General features: G+C 57.3%; 1 protein-coding gene across 7 annotated transcripts in view; it reads right to left on the bottom strand.

Annotated features, from left to right (window-relative positions):
• The window catches only part of FLT4 (fms related receptor tyrosine kinase 4), a 40,683-nt gene extending 18,780 nt beyond the window's left edge, over nt 1-21,903 (bottom strand). For all 7 annotated transcript variants that reach the window (XM_061190040.1, XM_061190042.1, XM_061190044.1 and 4 more), the window contains exons 1-10: nt 21,809-21,903; nt 7,144-7,240; nt 6,202-6,446; nt 5,894-6,006; nt 5,607-5,769; nt 5,261-5,400; nt 4,797-4,965; nt 4,391-4,508; nt 1,459-1,613; nt 1,207-1,369 (exon numbers count right to left, since the gene is read on the bottom strand). In XM_061190040.1, coding sequence (XP_061046023.1) covers nt 1,207-1,369; nt 1,459-1,613; nt 4,391-4,508; nt 4,797-4,965; nt 5,261-5,400; nt 5,607-5,769; nt 5,894-6,006; nt 6,202-6,446; nt 7,144-7,240; nt 21,809-21,875 — 1,430 coding nt within the window. In that variant the 5' untranslated portion in view covers nt 21,876-21,903. The remainder of the gene's footprint in view (nt 1-1,206; nt 1,370-1,458; nt 1,614-4,390; nt 4,509-4,796; nt 4,966-5,260; nt 5,401-5,606; nt 5,770-5,893; nt 6,007-6,201; nt 6,447-7,143; nt 7,241-21,808) is intronic.
• Between the last annotated feature and the right edge of the window lie 1,002 nt (nt 21,904-22,905).

The raw sequence follows: 22,905 nt of genomic DNA, 5'->3' as shown, positions 1-22,905 counted from the left end.
CGGTCATCCTCTAGTCTGTTGTGCCTCCTGCTCCTACCTGCATGTGTCCCTTCCTGCAAAGTCCACCCAGATCTCCTAGGGCAGCAAAGTCACCACTCCTGTTACAGGAAGGCCTCTCCCTCCCTACCCCTTCTAGAGCTGCAGCCCCTCCCTGGGCTGGCTGTGCATCCCAGCACCTTTGGTCTCCTGCTGGGATGGGGGTCTGGGGGGAAGGGGTGGCCCAAGGGAGGCTCTTGTCTGCCCCTAATGGAGCAGAGTTAGCCCCAGGGTTCTGTAATCATGCAGAGCATAACGGTAGAACGTAAGAGGGAAGCACATTTGGAGGTGCCAGTGACCTGCAGCCTTGTGGTCTAGAAGAATCTCTTATAAGCCTTGAATGTTGTGGGCTGGCCACCCTGACTGAACCTTCCTAACTGACCATGCCAGGGCCACAGCCCCTTTGCCAGTATAGCCACCCTGTCTCCCTTGGGTTCCCAGCTCCTGTCTCTCCCCAGCCTGTGACCCTGCACCCTGCCCATTAGGATCTCTTGCTAAAAGACAAATGTGACTAGTTACTCCCCTGCTCAACACCATTCACTGGTTCTCTAGTGCCTTCCAGACCACTGACCACCTTGGCCCCTCCATTCTGGGCCCTTGTTTGCTCAAGTTTTCTCTGTTCTCCCAGACTGTCTGTCCTGTTGGCGCCCAGTCAGGTAGGGCAGTGTGGCCCAGCAGTTGGGCAAGATCTGCTGCTTATTGCCGTGACCTTAGGAAAGTCACATCCCTTCTCTGACCTCACTTTTCTCCTCTCTAAGGGGTCATGGTGAGCGCTGCACAGATGAGCTGATGAGCATTGGACACGCTTAGTGTGCCTTGGGGCTTGGTACAAGTCTCACAAAACTAGCCTAGGTCTGCCTGTTTGGTGAGAGGTGTCCTCCCTGGTGCCCAGAGGTCCTCTCCAGATATGCAATTGTGTGTCTGGGGGGCTTTGCTTTCAAGGGAGGTCGGTGGGCTGGACCATCCCCAGTGTCCAGCCCGGCCTGATTGATATAAGCGAGCCTTGCTCAGGCGAGGTGAGGTCAGGGATTGGCTACAATCCCTGAATCGCGATAGGGTTTGGGTTTAGAGCAGGGGTCTGGGGAGGGCTGTGGACAGTAAGTGGGGGTTATGACTGAGGTTGGAGATTGCGCTGGGAAGTAAGGGGAGACAGGGTGGAGCCACACTTACAGGCTGCGCTGGGTGAAGGTCTTGCAGGGGGTCCACGGCCGCCAGTGCCACTGGATGCTGAGAGGAGGGGGCACCCCATAGGCAGTACAGGTGAGGGCCTGGCGACTATGGCGGGAGTAGATGCTGGGGGAGGAGGCCTCCTTCTCATGGATGTGGGGAGGCACTGGGGACACAGGCAGACAGCCAGTCAGTCAGCCTCCCCCACCACACCCGCCTGTCCACCATCTCCTCTCCTGTCCTGCCCACACATACCATTTACCACCAGCTCCAGGCTGATGTTGCGCCTCAGGCCGGCCGCGGAGTTCCACAGGGCGAGGGTGTAGATGCCCGCACTGGCTTCCGTCACCTCCTTGAGCACCAGAACGTGTGGACTATGGCGCCCTGACACTGCCTTTCTGTCCTTGTACCTGGCCCAGGAAGGGAGTTCAGGGGGCTGTGCGGACCCCACCCCGGCCCTGTCCTGGCACTCCTTCCATGAAGCACCCCAGCCCCTACAACTGGGATATACTGTCAGGAGGCAGGAGAGGCCAGGAGCAAGAGGCCCCTGCTGCACCAGACCAGGCTGCTGGGAAGAGTAGTAGGGGTGTGGGCTGCAGCAGCTGACTCTGGACTGGGGAACAGATGGCTTAAAGGCTATGGGGATGGTCTCCGGGCTCAACCTACCGGGTCTCAAAACACCTATAGGCTCAGGACCAACTGCAGTCCCCAGGGGGCCTTGTCTGTCTCTCATAGGCTTCACCGGTGTGTGCCGTGAAGGGGTGGAGGTGCAGTCCCTGAGGGGCACAGCTCCTTACCACATGGGGGTCCAGGAGCCCTGACCCTGGCTCTGCCCTTTTTGGAGCTCTCCAGATATGGGGCCTTCTTGTTGCCCTGCCCCCTCCCCAGGGCTATGCAACTCACTGTCCTGCCTTGCTTGGATGCTAGACACCTGCAAGTCTCCCTCTTTCCTATATTCATATCACCCACTCGTCAGAGAAGCTGTGTGAACCGGGAGCCGGCCCTCGGGCCTGTGCCTGCTCATCTGCACACTAGTGTTCACACGTATGTCTGTTGACTGTCCGTCTCCCCTACTGAGCTGTACAGGGACTGTCCCCTCACTGCCATATCCCCTACACGTAGAGCAGCACCCAGCACACGTAGGTGCTCGACGCACATGTGAATGAATAAATAAACTCACACCCCAAAGGAGACTCCTCCCCAGTACTGAGCTGGGAGTGCTGCAGGCAGTGCTCCTGCAACCAAAGCTCTGGACTCTGCCTGGAAGCTGCCCTCCCTTAGGCAGTTGCCTTACCCTGGTTTACTAAGCCAGAGAGACACTAGGAGAAGCACAGCCCTCGGGGCAGAGAGTAACAGTGAGGGGGATGCAGGGGTCTGGCCCTCAGCTGCAACACCACAGCCCAGTCAGAAGAGACGTGACTTGCCAGGAGTCACACAGCAGGGCAGAGCAGGACCCAGGCTGTGAGGCCTGCTGGGCTCTGGTGCAGAATCCTGGTTGCCACCTGCCACATATGTGATCCTAGGTGAACTGCTTCACTGCCCCAAGCCCCTGTGTCCTCATCTGAAAACCAGGGAAACCAAATGAACCTTCTTGCAGGTGTCGTCAGGCCTACCCAAGATATGGCCTTTAGGGTCAGCATGATGCCGGACACGCAGAGGCTGCTTTGGGAACCAGGACCAGCCTGTCTGTCTGTCCACTAGATCTCCATCCATTCACTTACTCATAATCATCACACGATTACCTGGAAGAATTGGCCCCTGTGGAGCTATGGTCACCATTAGTGCCCTGGGGCAGGTGTCTCAGTGAACAGTGGGCCCAGCTGAGCACTTCTTGGAGGCAGGTATTGGCCAAGTGAGAAAAGAAAGGACAGATGTGGTGGGAATGGTGAGAGGCAGTCAGCTGCCTGAGGATCAGGCCTGGGCCAGATCTCTGATGCAACAGAGCTGGCCACCCTCCTAGACAAGGTCAGTACTACTGGCCTTGGAGGGCAGGGTACTGGGCCCTAGGCGTCTCCAGGAGACCGCACCTGTGAGGGAGGCTCCAGACTGCATCAGCGCCCTTCCGGACCCTGTCTCAAGGGTCCTGGTCCTGCACCAGATGCCCCTGATGGACCCCAAAGCCTGTGGCCTCAGAGGTAGGGTCACAGAAGGCGCAGGCCCAGGACATCCGGGTGCTCTCCCAGGAGAAGCCTGCTTCCAGCCTATGGCCAATGAAGTGGGATGCTGGCTGAGAATGTCTGGGCTTCTGCTTGCCCAGCTCCAGGCTTTCAGCAAAGGTCATCCTGCCTGGTGGGAGGTGCTCCAGGCTGGGAAGGCAAGGCTCCTCTGGCCAACTATGAAAGAATGGAGCAGACCCCTCCCAGGAGGCTCAGGGCTTGGGCGGGAGTGCCCTTCCCCTTTCCTGGCCTGTTTTCCTCATGTGTACGATAAGGGTCAGGCTAGAGTGTGACCTCCCAGGGTCAGGCCAAGTGGACTGCTCAGATGGCCGAAGGGTGCATGGTGGGGTGCTGTGCCTTCCTGAGCTCTCTGGGAGCTCTTGGGGAGCGCCCGGTGAGGGTGAAACCACCAGTGAGGGACCCCTCACTGACCCTTGGCATACCCTGCAAGGGAGACCATACTCTCAGGTCACACACCAGAACTGGGGATCTGGAGCCTGAAGGCCTTCCGGAAGTTCTAGCTCACTGCCACAGAGATCAGGCCCAGCCCAGGACCCAGCACCATAATAATTTGTGAAACCCCTTTGACATCTCCAAAATTCTGGTTAGAAGGATCCTGGGGGTGGCAACCTATTTGGAGAGGGGCCTAGAAAACCTTAAGTCATCCCTCTATGACACCCTCCAGCGGGGGCCCTCAGAGAGGCTGAGTGGGTGCAGGAAACAGTTAGATAAAGCCCTATGCTGTGCCCACCACACCCACACATAACAGGAGACTGGTATTTACACTCTTTCACAGTTTAGCAGCAATTCAGGCCAACCTTTCCTCTAGCCAAAATATCTCATTATGTGCATATTCCTTAGAATCTTCATAGGGGTTCCCTGCCCAGGGTGCAGGCCCTGATAGTGGGGACAGTTCCCCATCCAGGTCTCAAGGAGTAGGCCGTGATGGGGAGAATGCTGCCCTTCCCTCCCTGTGGTTCTTTCCTGCATTGGACCTGGTGGGTAGTGAGGGGCAGGAGTGAGGGAGGTACCATTGGAACTCCGGCGGCGGGTATGCTGCCAGCTTCACGGGCAGTTTCACCAGCTCGTCTCCTGCCGTGGCCTCCAGAACGGGACCCTTGAGCCACTCGACGCTGATGAAGGGCTTTTCTGCCAGACGGGAGGCATCAGGGTAAAGCTGGGGCCAGCATCGCTGACCCACCACCACCCAGGGATTCGCAGCCACCCCCAGTGGCCAGATGCTCTGCTTTCTGGGGTGTGGGAACCGGGCAGTCCGTCCACTCACGGCCCTCCCTTCCCTCTGGCTGGACTCCACACTGCTCAGGTGCACCATGACCTATGACCCTGGGCCCACACTGCACAAGAACCCTTGTTCCCCAGGCTTGACAACTGACCTAGCCCAGGCCATGCTGGGCACAATGACCTGACAGGCCGTACCATGCACAATGACCTCAGTGCTCTCCTGGAATTGCTGGATGCCATTGTTGGCCAGGCACACATATGGGCCCAAGTCGTGCTGGCTGACGTTGTGGATGGTGAGGATGCTGGAGAGCTCTGTGTGAGTCTGCTGGGAGCGCCGCTCTGGCACCCACTTACCCCGCTCTGCCTGCCCAGGACCAGGGGAAGCATAGGGTCAGAGCAGGCTGGCTCTGACAGAACTAACCCCCACAGGCACACACCCCAGCCCAGCCAGCAATAGCTCCAGAAGCCTTGGACCCAGACCCAGAGTTTTCCTCGGGATAGGAAAACTTCTGTATCAGACAGGGGCTCCTGGGGCAGGACTGAGTCTGCACCTCTTCTACACAGAGGTAAGTGTGTGCCTGACCAGGGTGAGTGTGGGTAGTGATGGAGATTCCTGGGGATGATTCAGGCACAGCCCCTGGCAGGGCTGCTGACCTCACCTGCTTTCCTGGATAGTCCCAGTCGAAGGTGACACCCGAGTTGAACTCGGCCCACACAGTGCAGTTCAGGACAAGCTTTTCCCCAACCAGCAGCTCCAGTGATTTCTTGGGGAACAGCTGGATGTCATAGAGCTCATTTCCTGGTGACACACACACAGTGACCCCCATGCCCCTCATAGGACAACGTGCACAGAGTACAGGGCACCCACTGAGACCAGCCAAACCATGGCACTTACAGCCTCATTACTGTGAATTGGGGGGTCCCTGTCCTCTTCCTGCAGTTCTCCTCCCAGGACATGGGGAGTGGTTGCTGGGGGAGGGCCCTACAGCCCTAGGCAGCCCCTACCTGTGATATGCACGAGGAAGGGGTTGGATAGGAAGGCCTGGCCGCCCCAAGTGGTCTCACACTGCAGGTACAGGGCATCGCGCAGCAGGGGAGTGGGCACACGCATGCCCCGGCGGTCGTCCCACACCACCTCCTGCCCATCAGGCCACAGTGCTGAGCTTTGCTGTAGAGACATGGTGGCTGTCAGCACCCAGCTGCCCCCTTCCTCTTGGCCAGAGAAGCAGCAGTTTTCCCAGGGACAGGACTGGAGGGCCAGATCCAGGGTGGGTGTTGGCATGGGGTTGTACCGAGCGCAGCGTGACGTTGAGGCCGGGGATGGACACCAGGCAGGGCACCCACATGGAGTCCTTCCTGTTGACCAGGAGTGTGTCCGGCTTGTTGATGAATGGCTGCTCCAAGTCTGAGGAGAGGGGGCATGTTGTGGGAGGGGAAGGCGGGGCTCAGGGGGTCTCTGCCCAGGTCTGGGGCCGCAGGGCAGCCCCATGGGGTTCAAAGGCTGGGGGTGGGGGTGCAGGTGCCAGCCACCCCTCCAGGACCCAGGACCCTGCCTGTGGCTCCTGAGTGGCCACAGGGGTGAGTGCTGGACCCCTCTCACCTCTCACAAATACGTAGGTGCTGGCTGCAGTGGTGCCCTCAATGCGAGCCTTGATATACTTGTAGTAGCAGCGGTAGCTGCCCGTGTCATTGGCGTGGGCCTCCTGCAGCAGCAGAACCTTGCAGTAGGGCCGGGCATCTGTGCCCTCACAGTCTCGCACGATCCCCATGTCCTCGCCGTCCTTCTCCCCTGTGACTGGTGCATCCTGAGCCCCTGGCCAGGCCCACTCCAGGGGGTGCTGCCCCCTGGCAGAGGATGCAGGACATCAAGAGGGGCCCAGGCTGCAGCCCTGGGGGACAGTCCCTGTGGAACCTCCTCAGGAGCCAAGCCTGGCCCATAGCTTATCTCACCCAGAGGTCAGGGCAGACCAGCGTTTGGGCACATACCATGAACCTGGGGCAGGGTGCTCCCTGAGCCCCTTGGGGCCTCTGCCTGGCTCCTGGGCCTGCATGTGGCAGGCTGTCCTGCAGAGAAGCCTGAGCCTCAGATTATAGCTGGGGCTGCAGGGAAGATAACAGGTCTGGGGTCTGTGTGGGTGGGCCTGGGGCCAGTGAAGCGTGGCTGAGGGTGGGTGCAGGCAACCTGGGGTCCATGCAGGATGACCTGGGCATGGGCATGGGGTGGCCTGGGGTCAGTGTGGGGTGACCCAAGGGTGGATGCAGGGTGACTGATCTGTGGTCCATATGAAATTATGAGGGGTGGGTATGGGTGAAATGGGGGTGGGTGCAGGGTGCCTGTGTCTGCAGAGCAGGGGATGGTCTATGCCTCCAGGCACCTACAACTCAAGCCACTTGGAAGCAACCCTAAGCCTCGAGGCCTCTGCCCTGGGGAGAGGCTGCCTTCTGGGTGCTCCGCCACCATCTGCTCGGCCTTCTGTAGTCTCCTTGGCCTGCCAGGTAAGAGGGACCCAGTCCCCTGCCCTCCTGGCTGAGGGCTGAATACCTGCAGGAGATGGACAGGCTGTCACTGGAGTCGATGATGTGTGTCTCCTCCGTGATGTTCAGGGTTGGGGGGGTCATGGAGTAGCCACTCGCCAGGCCTGGGGTGGGAGATAGGGTTAGCATGGGACTGGGTCATGAGTTCACACGATGACACCCATCCGGTGCTGATGGGCCCCTCCCCGGGCAGGGGCTGCCTAGGCTCTCAGCCCTGAGCAGTACCTATAAGTCCCCAAGACAACTGGTAACCTCCACCTCAGGTTGCCCCCTGGCCGCAGACTGGGCCCAGCCCCAAGTGAGCCCTGATTGAGGCCTGGACTGAACCTCTAGCCCCGCATGAGCAGAGCTGCCAACATGAAGTCAATAGGGGAGACCACAGGCCTCATCCTACATTGGGCGAGGCCTGGAGCACATCTCCTCGGCATTGCGACCCCCACATTTCTGCCTGAAGGCTCCTCCCCCCAGATGCACAGCTACTGCTTGTGAGGGAGACCTGCACAGTGCAGGCCGCCAAACATGCCCAGAACTCAGGCCTCGGTTTCTCCCTGGAATTCTGCCTGTGACCTCGCCCTCTCCCATGTCCCATGGAGTCCAGCTCACATGTCCTTGGTTCCATCAGTTTCTCTTCACCTCCAAGGCGCCCTCTGGCTGCCCCAGCTCTCCTCTCCCTGCTCCCCCTGCCTCAGCCCCCCATTCCTCCAAAAGGGCTAATCCCCAAACAGATAACTGCCTTGCCTGGTTAAACACCCTCCTGTGGCCCTCCAGGACCTTGGCCCTGCTGCCCACACAGCTCCTTACTCCGCATCCTCCTCCCAGCAGGATAGTGTGTGTAGTGTGTGCATGTGCGCGCGTGTGTGTTGTCTCTGTGTGTGCGTAGACGTGTGTTTATAGGACTGATATGTGAGTGTTGTGACTTTGTGTGTGTGTCATTGACATGTCTGCGTGTGCACGCATGTGAACTTGTGTGTGTGTGTGTGTGTGTGTGTGTGTGTGATCCTGGGGGAGGGTGGGAGCAGGCCCCAGGGGAGGTCTGGACCTGGAACTCTAGCAGATGCATCCTGCCAGGACCATCCTGAGACAACAGGAAGAGAGGACTGTGTGGCCGGAGGCCCAGGGCTGCGTCCTGTCCCTCCCCCAAGTCCCTGTCCTCCTGGGGGGCACAGCCTACTATCCTGCCCCAGCCCCCAGTCCCACAGGTTTAGCTCCTCTGCCCTTTCCAGCCCAGCTCCCTGAGGCTTGGGGTCTTGCCCTGGCAGCTAATTGTGGGAGGCAGAGGCTGGGGGAATCCCCACCATAGTTGGTTCTACACCACCCTGACCCCAAGCTGCCCTAGGAAGAGGCACCAGGACGGCACACTCTGCACCCCAAGGTCTCATTTCAGCATCACCTGGACAAGTTCGCTGCCAGGGCCTGGCTGGCCTCTCCCTTCTGTGCCTCCTGCTGGCCAAACTCTTCTAGGTACCACACCACCGTAGGTCAGAGGCAGAAGGCCCTCATCCAGCATCTAATCACACTAGTATCTAGTACAGCCAGGGAAACTGAGATCCTCCAGCTGGACTACACCACAGCCCTAGAAGGCAGCCCTTCATCTAGCCAGCTGCTGTGAACACTGTGAAGTCTCTCCTTAACTCGAATCCAGTGCACCCACTCCTGGCACTCAGGACAGTGGCCCCACCCTGGGGCCCCGAGATGGGAAAGTAGCCCTGGGCTCTGCCACCAGGTCCACTCCTCCCCAGGGTGGTACCAGCCCCCCCATCACACCTCCCCACCATGTACCCCCAGGGCTGCTGGGGTGGAGGAGCGCCACAGTGGGGAGGCTCCCCTCTGGTGGTGAGGGGCCAGGAAGGAATCCGAGGCGGACACCACTAAGATGGGCTTCGAAAGAGAAGTAGGATTTTCCAGGCAGTGGAAAGTGAATAAAGCCATGCCAGGCAAACTGGCCTCTGAGCTACATAAGTGGGGGGAGAGGAGAATGATGGACTTGGGTTTGGACCTGTGAGGGAATGAAAGAACTGGCTCTCCCTGTGGACCAGTCAGGGGTCAGGCCTGAGGCTGGCATGTGGGCACCAGAGGAGAGGTGCAGCGGCCAGGACCCACCTGCCCTGGGTTATGTATGCCCCATGGTGAGGCCTGCAGCGTTGCCCTGGGGCCCCTGGGGAGGCCAAGCAAGGGTCCCCTTCTCTGGGGTGCTCCTCCAGGGCACACACCTGGCACCCCGGCAACAGAGCTATGGCATTTGTCAGCCCAGCTTCCTTGTGTAACTCCTCTTTGCTTCCAAGATAAAGTGGGGGGCCCCAGCCCTCTCCCTTCTGCCTACTCCCCTTCTCTCCAGCTTCAACTCCTGACACATCTGAGAGGAACAGACCTCTCACCATTGTCCCAAAGTGCCAGGCTTTTCATATCTTGAAGTCTCTGTCTGCTAATTTTTTTTGCCCTGGACATTTGTACTTCCTTCCCTCCTGTGGAGCTCCCTCTTTAGGGTCTAGTTCATGAGTCCCTTCTCTATGGGGCAGTCACTGTTACTCAGGCAGTGTTGGCCTCCTAGGTTCATGCTGTTAGAACACTTATTGGACTGAACTGTGGTTTTCTGGTCACATCTGAACAGAGGCTGTATTTTATTCATCTTTCTAACCTTAGTACAAAAGAGGTGCACACCAAAGATTGAGGGGATGGATTCAAGAATGGTAGGATGGGGCTTCCCTGGTGGCGCAGGGGTTGAGAATCTGCCTGCCAATGCGGGGGACACGGGTTCGAGCCCTGGTCTGGGAAGATCCCACATGCCGCGGAGCAACTAGGCCCGTGAGCCACAATTACCGAGCCTGCGCATCTGGAGCCTGTGCTCCGCAACAAGAGAGGCCACGATAGTGAGAGGCCTGCGCACCACGATGAAGAGTGGCCCCCACTTGCCGCAACTAGAGAAAGCCCTCGCACAGAAACGAAGACCCAACAAAGCCATAAATAAATAAATAAATAAATAAATAAAAATTAAAAAAAAAAAAGAATGGTAGGATGGAAGATGGATGATCAGATGAATAAATGGATGGATATGTGGGAGGGTGGGTGGGTTGAGTGGATGGATGGGGGATGGAGCCTATAGGAGCTTCCTCCCTAGAGGCCACCATACCACCAAAGGAAGCATCTCCATCACTGTGCTAAACGGGAGGATCCATAGTGTTTGCCAACCCTTTCACCAATCTGAGAGAGCCTTTCCTTTGTTGCCACGTGCCCTGAATTTCCCCAGTGCTTCTCTTTCTTCAGTCACTTCCACTGGACCCTGTGTGATCAGTAGTCTTCACTGTAGACATCACTGTCCTCCTCCATCCTTCCTGCCTTAACTGAAACCTGGCTTTCTGAGGACACCACTGCCCCTGGGGTGATTATTGCTCCCATTGCACACATCGGAGAACTCCTTGCGGTCACGTCCCCTTTTCCAGCAGCACCAGCCACTCCCCACTAAAGCTGTCATCAGCTGCTGTCCTGGTCACTTCCCCTCATTCTCTGCTCCGGGCTCTTCAGGCCCCTCCACCCCAACTCAGGCCATTCCTCATAACTTCGACATCCACACGGGTGAGTCACCAGCACCCTGGCCTTTGCAGTCCTCATCTCCATTGTCCTCCCTCCTCCCCTCAGCCCCTCACTTCCTGGGCATACCCTGGACCTGGTCCCCACCAGAAGCTGTGCCATCACTGAGTGCCTATCTTCTTGCACTTCTTTCCTTGCCTCCTCTGCCTCCTGCCAGGTGCCATTGTCTCACCACTGCTAAGTTCTTCAACCTCGTCAAAACTCTGAGGTCAAGGACCCCTCTGCATTGCTACCTCCTCCTGGTCTCACCTCTCTTTTGGCACTGCATGTCCCATGGCCCATCATTCTGAATGCTCCCTTGCCCCTGCTCTCCACTGCAACCCTGTAGCACCCATGTCCCTCAGTGGCTCGGCTTGCAGCACAAAGCCAGAGCCCCATGCTGCTGCCTCCCCTTTCTTTTCCTTTTGGCAGACCCTAAATGACCCCCGGGCTGCAGTTCAGGGTGTTCCCTCCTCTCTCACTCTCAGCACTAATGAAGTAGAGCCATCAGATGGAGACACCTCATCTTCCCACATCTAAATCCCACACCCTTGCCCTAGGCCCTGGAAACTCTCGGACATTCCTGCTCCCAGGGCAAAGCCCTCCATCAAGCTAGGAATCCCAACCCCCCAGATCTGACCACTGTAGATAATTTCTTTCTTTCCGGATTACCAATTTTTCTCTATGGAATCATCTCCCATCTTATAAACAAACAATAACTCCTCAATTCCTTGATCTTATATTCCCTTCCTCTTTTCTATTCCCATTCCTAGCAAAAGCTCTGCTCGCTGACTCCTTCCTCTCACATTCGCTCATCTTCCCACAGGGTGCAGCCCCCTCCCCTGCTTCATGGAGCCACTGGTCAAGGTATCCTGTGACCTCCATGCTGCTGTAGGAGGCCCTCCAGGGCAGGGGGCAGAGCTGTTCCCTCTTCTGCTAGCTTCTGTGAGCTCACTCTCCCCTCGTCTTCCGTCCCCTCTGCCCAACACCAAGTGCTGCTGCTCCTCACTTTCTCTTCTCTACCAGTCTCTCTCCTAAGCGTCCATTTACTTCCGAAATCTCTACCTCCAGCCCAGACCCCTTCTCTCAACTCCAGCCTTAAGTATCCAGCTGCCACTTCACTTGGCCACCCCACAGACACCTTGAGTTCCACAGTTCTGATGCTGAACTCCAGACTCACATCCTCTCCACCCCTGCCAAAGCTATCTCCTTGATAGCTCCCATCTCCCCAAATGGGAGCTCCTGTGGATGCCCACCTCTCCCACCCCGGCCCATCCATCCACCACCAAAGCATCCCAGAGCCAGCCCCCACTCTCCTGCTGGAGCCTACCCAACTGCACTCGCCCCCAAAGTGGCCCCCTGGCCCACTCTTGCCCTCCTCCAATCCTTCACACAGTTGATAGTGATAGTTTAATAACACAAAGGGGCCAAATCATGCTCCTGCTTAAATTTCGTCAGTGACTTTCCACTACACTTTAAAGAAAATCCAAACTTCTGACCGTGGCCTGGCCCCCGCCCCCTCTCCACACCCTCTTGGTCCACTCTCACATCCTATTCTTGTCCTCCAGCCACCATGGCCTCCAGGCTGTTCCATGACATGCTATGCTCCTTCCTACCCCCGGGCCTTTACACACACCTCTCCTCCTGATTTGCCTCCTCTCACATGCCTTGCACAGCTGGCTTCTTCTCATCTTCAGGCCTCAGCCTAGATGTGACCTCCTCACCCCCTCCAAAACCTAAGTCCTCCTTTAAGCTCCACCTTAACCTCCTGGTTGCTTATTTCATTCTTCTTATCACAATATGTAATTTTGTTATTTACTTTTTTATTTAAGTTATGTTTTTTCATTTCCTCTACTAGACAGTAAGTTTCAATGGGGTAAGGACCCAAACAGTCCTCTTTTCTACCCCACTCCATGCCTAGCACTTCACCTGACAGAGAGTCAAGGCTCCATAGATCCTTGTTGAATGAATAAACGAATGGACAGATGGACGAATGGATGGATGGATGGATGAGTGGGTGAATGGAAGGTTGAGTGGATGGATGGATGGGTGGAAAGATGGAAGGAAAGATGGCTAGCTGAATGGACAGACGGATGGATGGATGGAAGGATGGAAAGTTGGAAGAAAGAAAGAATGGCTAGATGGAAGGACAGATGGACAGATAGATGGATGGACAGACAGATGGACAGAAGGATGGATAGATGGATGAATGGATGGATGGATGGAAGAATGGGTGGATGGATGGATGGAAGAATGCGTGGATGGAAGGAGGGATGAGTGGCTGACTGGTTGGCTAAACAAACCTCTGAAGTCTTTCTTTGGGTTGGAACTTTGTCAAACCTTGTTGTTCCTTTGGAAAAGATGTTTCTGGTTTTAAAGGCCAGGATCCCTGGTGACCATCTGTACCCCAGGCTGCTCAGCAGCTGGGGCAGATTCAGGCCTAGTTTGCCATGCCCAGAGGCTCCGTGCTGCCCAGCCCCCACCTGAAACCCCAAAGAAGGCGCATCCTTCCTGCCTGGCTGTTGTCTGTCCCCGCTGTCCTTCCCTTCCCGAAGCAGGAAGCACTGTCATCCTGGCTTCTGCCGCACTCCCCCTGCCTTCCTGTTCCTGACCCAGGAACTGGCTTCTTCCTTCCCCTGGCCAGCAGCCCTGGCCCCCTAGCCTGAGCAGAGCAATCCAGGCAGGCGCCAGGCCGAGGTCAGGGAGGCCAGAGAGCATACCTCCTCTTCTCTGTGCTGTCAGCAGCCTTGGGCAGTGGGACCCTGGGGTCAGCCACAGGCGCTGGCTGTGGAAGCAGCACACCAGGATCCTGGGTGAGGGGCAGGCAGGAGGGGTGGGAAGTCCTGTGGGTTAGGCACTGAACCACAGCCCAGCAGTCACTGCCTCATTTGATCCTCACGTAGCCTGGGAGGGAGGGAGGGATCACGAGTCCAGTCAGCAATGAGGAAACTGAGGCTCCAGGCTCCACATTAGTGATAACCAGCAGCTGTGCAGGAGCCCAAGTCTGGCCAAGTCCAGGCCCATCCCTGCCTGGGACTCAGCCGTCACATCTCTCCATCTCCTTCCCTCCCACTGCCACCCCGAGTGCCAGTCTCCCTACCTCTCTGCTCCCTAGCAGTCTCCTTCCTGGCCTCCAATTTGTCCCTCAGCCCAGCGGACACCTTCACTGGCTCCTTGTGGCCCTCTGGAGCTGTGAATGCCCTTGGCCCGGCCTCCAGGGCGATGCCCTGCCCAACAGGCCCCCCTTCTAACCAGCTTCACCTCCCAATGCTTCTGCCACACAGTCAAGACACCAGCCACACCACCCAGTATCCACCTGCTGAGCACACCAGGCCCTCACCCACCACACGGGGAAGGTTTGTACCTTTGGGTGGCTCCTGGGGGCCAGGATGTCATTGGCCCATGGCTCTGTCCTCAGGTCCAGCACAACCAACCCCGGGATGATGTCAGGATGGTGTGCAAGCTCAGGGGTGCCCCTACATACTCTGGCAGAGTGTAGCAGTAGTGGTTTTTGCATTTGCAATTCCTTATTTCAAGAAAATGTCATGGTCACCTGGTGGGTGACAGGGGCTGTACTGCAGTCCTGCTAGTCTGGTCCACACTCTCCTTAGCAGCTGTGCCCTGGAGGACAGAGGAAGCCAGGGCCAGGCCCATGGCTGCAGACTGAAGGCAAGCTGAGGGGAAAGCATTGGGGGCAGGTGAGGCCAGGTTGGGGTCTCCATGCATCAGTCCCAGGGCTGGGCCGAGTTGGGGAGCTGGGTCTAAGGCCCTCTCCCTTCATTCTTGGGGCCAGGCTTGTGCATAGACCTTGGGAGAAGGCTCAGGGGTGTTCTGTCTTGGAGTCCCCCCACCCCCACCTGGATGGCAGCCGCTGTGCCTCCAGAGGTCAAGGGTGAGGTCAATAGTCCATCAGTCCTCCCACCTCCCACTCTGCAGAACTGAAAGGGCTGAGATGGGAGGGGCTGTTCCGAGAGAGAGTGCCCGAAGCCCCGTGAGCCCAGCTGCACGCCCTACAATGTCACTCTGACTGTATGACCTTGGGCAAGTCACTTCCCCGGCTCCAAGCTTATGAAATGAGAATTGTCCCCAAGTTTATTAGGAACCACAGACCACTATAATACCACACTAAGAACCATTGTAAGAATAAACTGTTGTTGGCTCAGTCACACTGAGACCTTCGCTGTCACTGCCTGCCGACTCTTTTGCATGTCACAGCAGTTGCATCTCACTGTGACTCTGTGCTTTGGTCACAGTGCCAAGGTGGGGGGGTGGTCAGAGAAAGCCTTGCCAGTGGGAAGGAGTGTTCCTGTGAGTTGAAATAGGCTTTGTAGACTGAACAGGAGCTTGCTGGCCCAGGAGGAGGGCACAGAGGGCAGAGGGACATGTGCAAAGACCAGAGTGCGGGTGACCTTGGACTGTCAGGTAGGTGGAACAGATGGAGCATGGTGTGGAGGAATGAGGCTCCAGAGAAGGGCCCTGGGTCACAGGCCCAGCCTTAGGCTCTTGGTGGCTCATTTAACTGGAGCTGCTCAAGGTGCGCTCTTTACTCCTGGAGATGGCACAGCCCCAGGGCTTCAAGCCTACCTCTGAGCCCCCCACCCTCCCTGGCAGCTCTCCTGAGCTCCAGCCCCAGGGGACTCTGCTTCCCAGATGTCTCCTGCCAGGCGCCCCCAGCCCTCATACCACACCACCCACTGAGGAGGACAACGAGCCACAGGGCACAGAAGTATCCCCAGCCCAGATGAGTAAGTGTTTAGAGTATAGAGAATTCCCAGTGTTGGCAAGGATGTGGACAAACAGGCACTCATAGTAATAAAAAAAAATGCTCATATACTTTGACCCCCAAATTCTGCTTACCCCAATACACCCTGTTACCACAACAGACAAGAGCAAACATTTTCTGTATGCCAGCACAGCCTGTGCACTTGTGCATACCACACCCCTCTATTGCCCCTCTGAGGTGGGTACTATTCTTACCATTTTGCAGATGAGAAAACTAAGGCACAGAGGTTAACTGTGCTAGTCAGAGGTTATCTTTGGGGGACAGGATTATGGGAAGCTGCTATTTACTCTATACTTCCTCAGAACCAGCACCAACGGCAGGGTGGCTGGAAGCACCAGGCCTGCCCCTCTCCTCTCCCTGCCACTTGGCAAAGTGCTTTGCACTTGCAGAGCTCAGACGCTTAGCAGTAGATGCCTTCCAGCCCGAGTGCCACCCCTAGACATTCTGGGGCTGCCCTTTCCAGTCCCTTTTTTGCCACCCCACTGCCTGGCCAGCCTCAAAATCCCTCCTCTGGCTCACCACACCAGTGTCTCCCCACTGGTCCAGGCCTTTCCCAGTGGTCAGAGAAGCCTTCTAGAACACAAATCCCTCTTCTGCCTAAAACAATTTCCTGCCTCTCCGCTGCTTAGGGATGGAACCTGATCTTCTCAAGGGACTCACCAGTCACCCTCATCACTTGCCTGGTGCCTGCTCCAGCCCCAGGGTAGCAATTTTAGGTCCCCTCCTGGGGGCCTCTCTGCATGTTTCCACAGCTTCATGCAGCGCCTTGACTCACTGCACTTGACAGTTCCTTAGTGCAAGGATGAGAGCCTTTTCAAGGTGGCATCCCCAGCATGGACTTGACCCTGGATTGCTCTTGACTGGCTTTGAGGATCCAGGGAACAAAGCAACAGCACACAGTGTGTGGGCAGGTGTGGAGGCAAGGGATGGAGGTGCAGATGTCCTGCCCTGAAGTAGGCACATCTGCCAGGGGTAGGCCTGGGGGAAAGCAATGTGTCTAGTGGCATGCTGCTTTTGAAAGCTGTACAGGACATCAAGGTGAAAATGTCCATGAGGTGGTCAGAAATTCAGGACCCCACATGCCCACCTCTCTAGTGCTTTCCCTGGGGAATGTGGACAACACCTGCCATGCCTGCCCCTTCTTGCCCCTCAGCCCCTATGCCATCTGGCACCAGGCACCAGACACTTGTCACTTCCCTCAAAGCTGCTCTAGCATCTAATGAGCCATTTCATTCCTCTGGCCTTAATTTTCTAATCTCTAAAATGGGCACAATAGCCTATGTCACAAGGTTAAAATCTTCACACACCCTAGCGTGAAGAAATTTGATTAACCATTTCAGACCGAGGTGTGGCTCACTGGTTGCCACTCCAAGTGTGTGTGCGTGCCTGTGTGCACATAAGTGCTGCTTCATACAAACGAAACTCTATTTGGTAGAATTCAGGGTAGCTTTGAGGATGGTGCTTTAGGTTGGATAAGGATAAGAGCTTCCCCTGAACCTACCTGAAAGCCTAGATTCTGTGCTCCTGGGGCACACAGGGAGTGGGAATGAAGCCCCCCTCCCGCCCTAGTAGACCCCTCCCACTTGGAGCAGCATCACCTTCTGCCTGGAATTCTCAGCAGCCTTCTGCACGTATCTGGAGCAGGAGAAAGGTCATGTGCTGAGGCTGGGGTATGTGATGGGTGCAGGCTAGGTGGATGTAGGGCTACATACGGCTGCCCTTGGGACCCTAGCAGGAGGGCCTGTACTACCAGCCCAAGAGGGGCCGGCGGGGGCGGGTGGCCCGAGGAAGGCTCAGACCTGTGTTTTACAGTGGTCCTGCTGAAGCAGCATAGAGGCAATTTTGGGAAGCAGGGAGTGTTGGAGAGGCTGAGTGGGACCGTGGGCTGCCTGAGTACCCCCTGGGGGTGAGATGGGGAGGAAGGGCACCCTGGTAGATGTGGAGCTCCCAGTGCAACACAGCTGTGGGTGCAGCCAACTGTGCCAGGCAGTAGCCCTAGCCTTTCTGGGATCAGGGCTCTGCTCTGTGGCAGCAGGACGGGTGGTGTTATCAGACAGCCCAGCTGGCTCAGAGGTGGCCCCCCAGCGCTGCTAAATCTGGGCCATGGGCTCCTGCTGCAGGAAGAGGGAAATGCAGGCAGGATGTCCTCTCCTGTGGCTGACAAGTCCTTTCCCATGAACCCATGCTGACCTCGCTGGCCACGTGGCGGGGCTCCCCCACTTGCCACCCTGAAACCTGTGCCTGCTCACTGGGCCACCCACACCCCAGCCAGGCCTCGGGGATGGGGGTGGCCTGGGGCACCAGAGCCAGGCAGCAGCGTGCCTGCTGTCGGCCACACCCAGCCTCAGCGGCAGCCAGCGCCAAAGCCCGCATCTTCCTGCTCCCAGACTTCTCCCTTTGGCGTGACCGGAAAACCGAGATCCCAGAGGAAGCAAGTGTCTGAAAAGGAGCGAAACTCAGGAATCCCTGGCTCCAGCTGGACACGCCGGCTGTGTCTTGCTCAGAGGTCGGTGCAAGGAGTGTGAGAGGCTCTCCGGACCCCTCTCCCTACCCATCCCCCCTCTCTGAGGGGTATCTCAGGGCTGTGGGGCACAGGCTAGGCCCTAGTGGAGAGAAATCTACAATGGCGGGGCGGTGGGGGGACACCCAAGCGGCAGCAGGAGGGGTGTAAGCTAGACATAGAGAAGAATTTCCCCTCATGGCTGAGACCCCACTTAATTTCCCTGGGTTCCCCGACTCCCCTCTGCCTCATCACACTCAAGTGCTCCCAACTTTCCTCCTCCCTGCCTTCGACTTGAGGCCCTGCCTCCCTAGTGGAGTGTCTCATCTTTCCCCACATTTCCTCCTCTTCTCAGGGTCCCCATCTGGTAAACAGTTTCATGACCTGTTCTGTTGTTTAAGCCAGAGACTGGCACTCGTCCCTCTCTCTCCACCATCCCCTGCTGCCTCCTTACCTGGCGTATCTCCTGGGTTCACCCACAGCCTCCTCGCTGTGGGCTTGCATCTGGTCTTACCCTTCTGGTGATGCCTTCAGGGGAATCTGACCAGGTGACTCCCTGCTCAGACCTCCCCTTTCCAGGTGTGCTGCTGGCTCCTGCCACCTCCACTTGCCTGTCTCCTCCATCTCATCCCTCCGCCCCTAGGAGTCTAGCCTCATCTGATCAGCATCTGGCTCTTCTGCCTCTGGGCCTTTGAGGGGGTCTTTGCCCTACCTGGAATCCCTTTCCTTGGAGTCTGCAGACCCCTCCAGGAAGCCCCAAGCTAGAAGCAACCCCGGGCAGCACACAGCCACCAGCTGGGCCTCACTGGGTCACTGAGCACTTTCACCCCTGGGCTACGATACCATGTTTGTGTTCCTGCTAGTCTGGCACTCAGGAAACCCCTGCAGGATGCGCTTGGTCCAAATCCTCCCTAGACTGCCCAGAGCAGACACTATACCTTTCAACTTGCACAGAACTGCAGTCCCCTTCCCTGGGTTGGGGTGCCACTGCCTGGGGGTCAGGGTGGGGATGGCACAGCAAGGAACTGGCCAGACAGTCCCCTTGTTATACCTCATGCCCAGTCTGGTGCCTGGCCATGTGGGCACTGGGCTCTGGGGAGGCAGAGAGCCTTCAGCTACACTGACCCGGTGCCTCCGGCATGCTGGGGATGTGAGCAGCACCTACACTTGAGTCCCCAGAGCACTGAGCCACTGATCCACAGGCACCAAGTAAGATGGGCCCAGCCCCCACATTCTGCCTGCACTGACTTGCATCCCCACCACCCCCCACACCTCTGTCCACACCTGGGTCTGGCTCAGGGCTGAGGAGCAGGGACAGTGAAGAGCTGGGATGGTCATGTGTGCCTCAGCCCATGGCAGGAGCCAGCATCCTCAGGCTGGGCCAACCAAGCTTCCCAGCAGTTGCCTCCTTCCCCCACATGTCCCTGAGCTGACTGCCCACTGTTCAGAGGCAGAAACAGCCTCTCTCTAGACTAAGCTCCAAGAGACAAAGTCTGTTGGAGGTGACCTCTGCCACCTACCTTCTCTACAGGGACACTACTGGGGCAAAAAGCCCAACCCCAAGCACAGCCCCTCAGTGCTTGCCAGCTTGTTGCACTCCTATGCATGGGATAACTGAGGCACAAGGAAAGGAAGAGAGGGGCCCAGGTAATATAGCAAGGAATTTAGGGGTAGAGCTAGGACAAGAGTCTCATTCTGGGACCAACATCACACCTTTGAGGGTCAGCTTCACGGCCAGGCTGCTCACCTGCCAGCACTTGGCCTCCTGCTCTGGCTGCACTGACACTTGGCTGCACTGGAGTGTTTATGCTTCTGCTCCAGTATCCCCCATCTGGCTGGCAGCTTCTCGGGTCCTCCTCAGCCCAGAAATGGGTGGTGCAAATGCAAGGTTCAGGGACAGCGGCAATGGTCTGTTCTCCATGGGACAGCTCCCCACGAGCCATGCCCTGGTCCAGCCTGGGCCACCTCCCTTCCATGGGCCCCTTAGCTTCATTCTCTCTCTTCCCCTTCATTGCCCAACTTTGGTAAGAATCACCTGCACTCACTGCAAGACTTACCTCATGCCCCCTCCCTCCTCCACCTCCCACTCTGCTCCACTCAGGAGCACCAGGACACAAGCCTCTCCTGGTTTTCCTCAAACCCTGCATGCAGAATGTTTCCCATCTCCCTGGAAGCCTCTCCCTCTCTGGTCCCCTCGTTGGGGGAGAGGGTCCCATCCTAGACCCTTTGCTCTGCTTCCTCTCCAGCTTTCCAGCCCAGCCTCTCTCCTGAGCCTTGGACACTACACCCAGTGCTTGCTGGATGTCGCCTCAAGGTGGGATCTCCCACTCCTCTGCCCCGAAGCCCAGCCATGGCGCCATTCAATTCTTTCCCCACACTCATTCAGTCACCTAACACATGCTGAGCACCTGTGAGAGCCTGGTCCTGGGCAGGGTGCAGGGGAGCGAGGAAGGGCCAAGTGGCAGCCCCTATGCTCAGACCTGCCCTTACTTGGAGGCCAGACAGATGTCTTCCTCCCTCCCTCCTCCCCCATGCCTTCCTCACCTCCACTATCTCCAGCTCTTCAGCCCATATAGGCACAGAGAACAGAGCTCTGTTATTCCAAAGACCTGGGTTGACCATTTCCCTTACTACTGGCTTCCTGGGGACTTTGGGGGAAGTTATAAGTGTCCATGGTCTAATTGTTCCCATCTGTAAAATGGGTCTAACACTCCCTTGTGAGGATTGAAAGAAATGAAGCATGTAAAGCCACTATTCAATGCCCATGGTGTTTAAAAATAGCGAGGTCCCCCATCTCTCCCTTCAGACCTCCCAGAACTCCTCCCTCAACCACTGGGGACCCATTACCCCTCCTCCACCCTCTGATTTCCAGGGTCACCAGATCTTGCATGGGCTTCCAGCTCATCCTCCCCTCATTGCTGATGCTTTATCCTGACATCTCCAAACAACCATACCCCTCTGCTCCCTCCCTCATCCCCCACACTCTCTTCCCTCCAATCCCTCAGCAGCAACCTCCAGTCCTGTTCCCATCACAAACCAGACCTTGCCTCTCCTGTGTTTAAGACCCGTCCTTGTCGGCCCCCGCCTTATAATCCAAGATCCTTAGCTTGGCCTTCCAGGGTCCTACCCCCTCAAATACGGCGAGGGCCGGCCTTCTGCCTCTTCTGCCATGCTGATCACTTACGAGTTGCCGACTCAAGATTCGCCTCAAGTTCCAACAGGCACCCGCGCCCAATCCGCCCCACGGCGCCTATCTCCCACGATCCCGAGCCCCTGCCCCCGCAGTCCTTGGCCTGGGGAAGGTAGACACCAACCAGAGTTCCCTCTGGAGGACCGATCTCGAGCGCAGACTAGAGGTGTCGGGAAGTGCGCACCCAGGTCTATGACCCGGCGGGGATTGCAGCCTCTGCGCGGGGGCACAATCCCCAGTGCTCCCGGGTCCGAGGAGAGCAGTGCGGTGCCTGGACTCCGCGGGAAAGCGTGTAAGCAAGCGAAGGATCCAGGCTGAGGGTGCAGCGCGAAGGGGCCCAGGTCCAAGGGAGCTGAGCCACAGACTGTGGAGCGCAGTCGGGGACTGGGCACCACCTCTAAGCTGCGGTGCAGCCCCGCGCCCCGTCCCCGCCCTTTCCTCATCCCGGCAAGCCCGGCCCGACTCGCCGTGCTCCTTCCGGTGTCTGAATCCCTGGCTCCCGACCCTGTCTCGTGCCGGAGGGTCCCGCGGTCCCTGTCCCCCGCCCGCCTCCCGTCGGTGAGGTCCCACCATTTGCCCAGGGAAAACGTCCCCCCTCGTGGCCAGCTGTACACTGGGGCAGGCGGAGGGCTCACCACGCTCGCTGTCGAGCAGTCCGAGGCAGAGCCACAGGCGCAGGCACAGCGCGGCACCCCGCTGCATCTCCGGCCGCTGTGGCTCGGGTCAGATGAGCGACCGCGGCTCGGGCTCTGAGTGTGGGCGCGCGGCAAGGCGCGGGCGGGGCCGGGGCGGGGCTTCGGCCGGGGCGGGGCGGGGCCTGGGCGGGGCTCCCGGGAAAGGGCCTGGCATCTAAAGCAGCCCTCGCACCTCTCAGTCCCGCCCTGTAGCCTAGGGAGACTCACGCCTAGACAGGAGGGTTGCTGGCTTTGCACTGTGGAGGGAAGGCTGGTCCGTGCCCCACTTCCAAATCAACCGCAGCCCTTCAGGCCGGCCCTGGGGCTGCTCCGGCCAGTCCTTCATTGTGCGCTAAAAAGGGAATGAATCCCGCCGTCAAGGTTGGACAAAATGTGGCACTACATATTTTTCTGTAATTTTCTTCCATCAATAAATGCTGTGTTTACCACTAGCTATCTATTTTACGTTTGGTAGTGTATATATGTCCATGCCACTCGCAGCCGCATAGCACAGGGAGATCAGCGCCGTGCTTTGTGACCACCTAGAGGGGTGGGATGCGGAGGGTGGGAGGGAGGGAGACCAAGAGGGAAGAGATATGGGGACATATGTATATGTATAGCTGATTCACTTTGTTATAAAGCAGAAACTAACACACCATTGTAGGGCAATTATACTCCAATAAAGATGTTAAAAAATAAATACTATGTTTAAAGTAAGAAAAAGTGAGCAATAAACGTATTTTAAAATAGCAATATAGCAAATATTTGAGAACATTCAGCAAACTTTATGTTACCGCCTACGTGGTGTAGATGGAGGCTGTACCCTTGGGCCAGGCACCCAGTATAACCAACCTCCATCCTGCAGGCATGTCCTCTTTAGATTTCCTCCAAATAGTTTTGCTCTGAGCTCATTCATAAATAAGTCCTTTTATCAGGTGACACTTTGCTCTCTGACTTGGCAAACCTCTCACAGACTTCCTCTCTCTTTTCGGTTCTGTCTCTAGAATTTTCCTATTTAAAAACAAATCCCATGAGGATGACTATCTCCCTCTCCTGCT

The sequence above is a fragment of the Eubalaena glacialis genome, chromosome 4 (assembly GCF_028564815.1).
Source record: "Eubalaena glacialis isolate mEubGla1 chromosome 4, mEubGla1.1.hap2.+ XY, whole genome shotgun sequence".
In the NCBI taxonomy this organism is placed as follows: Eukaryota; Metazoa; Chordata; class Mammalia; order Artiodactyla; family Balaenidae; genus Eubalaena; species Eubalaena glacialis.
Note: the sequence above shows the minus strand (reverse complement) of the source record. Positions and strands in the feature narration are given on the sequence as shown.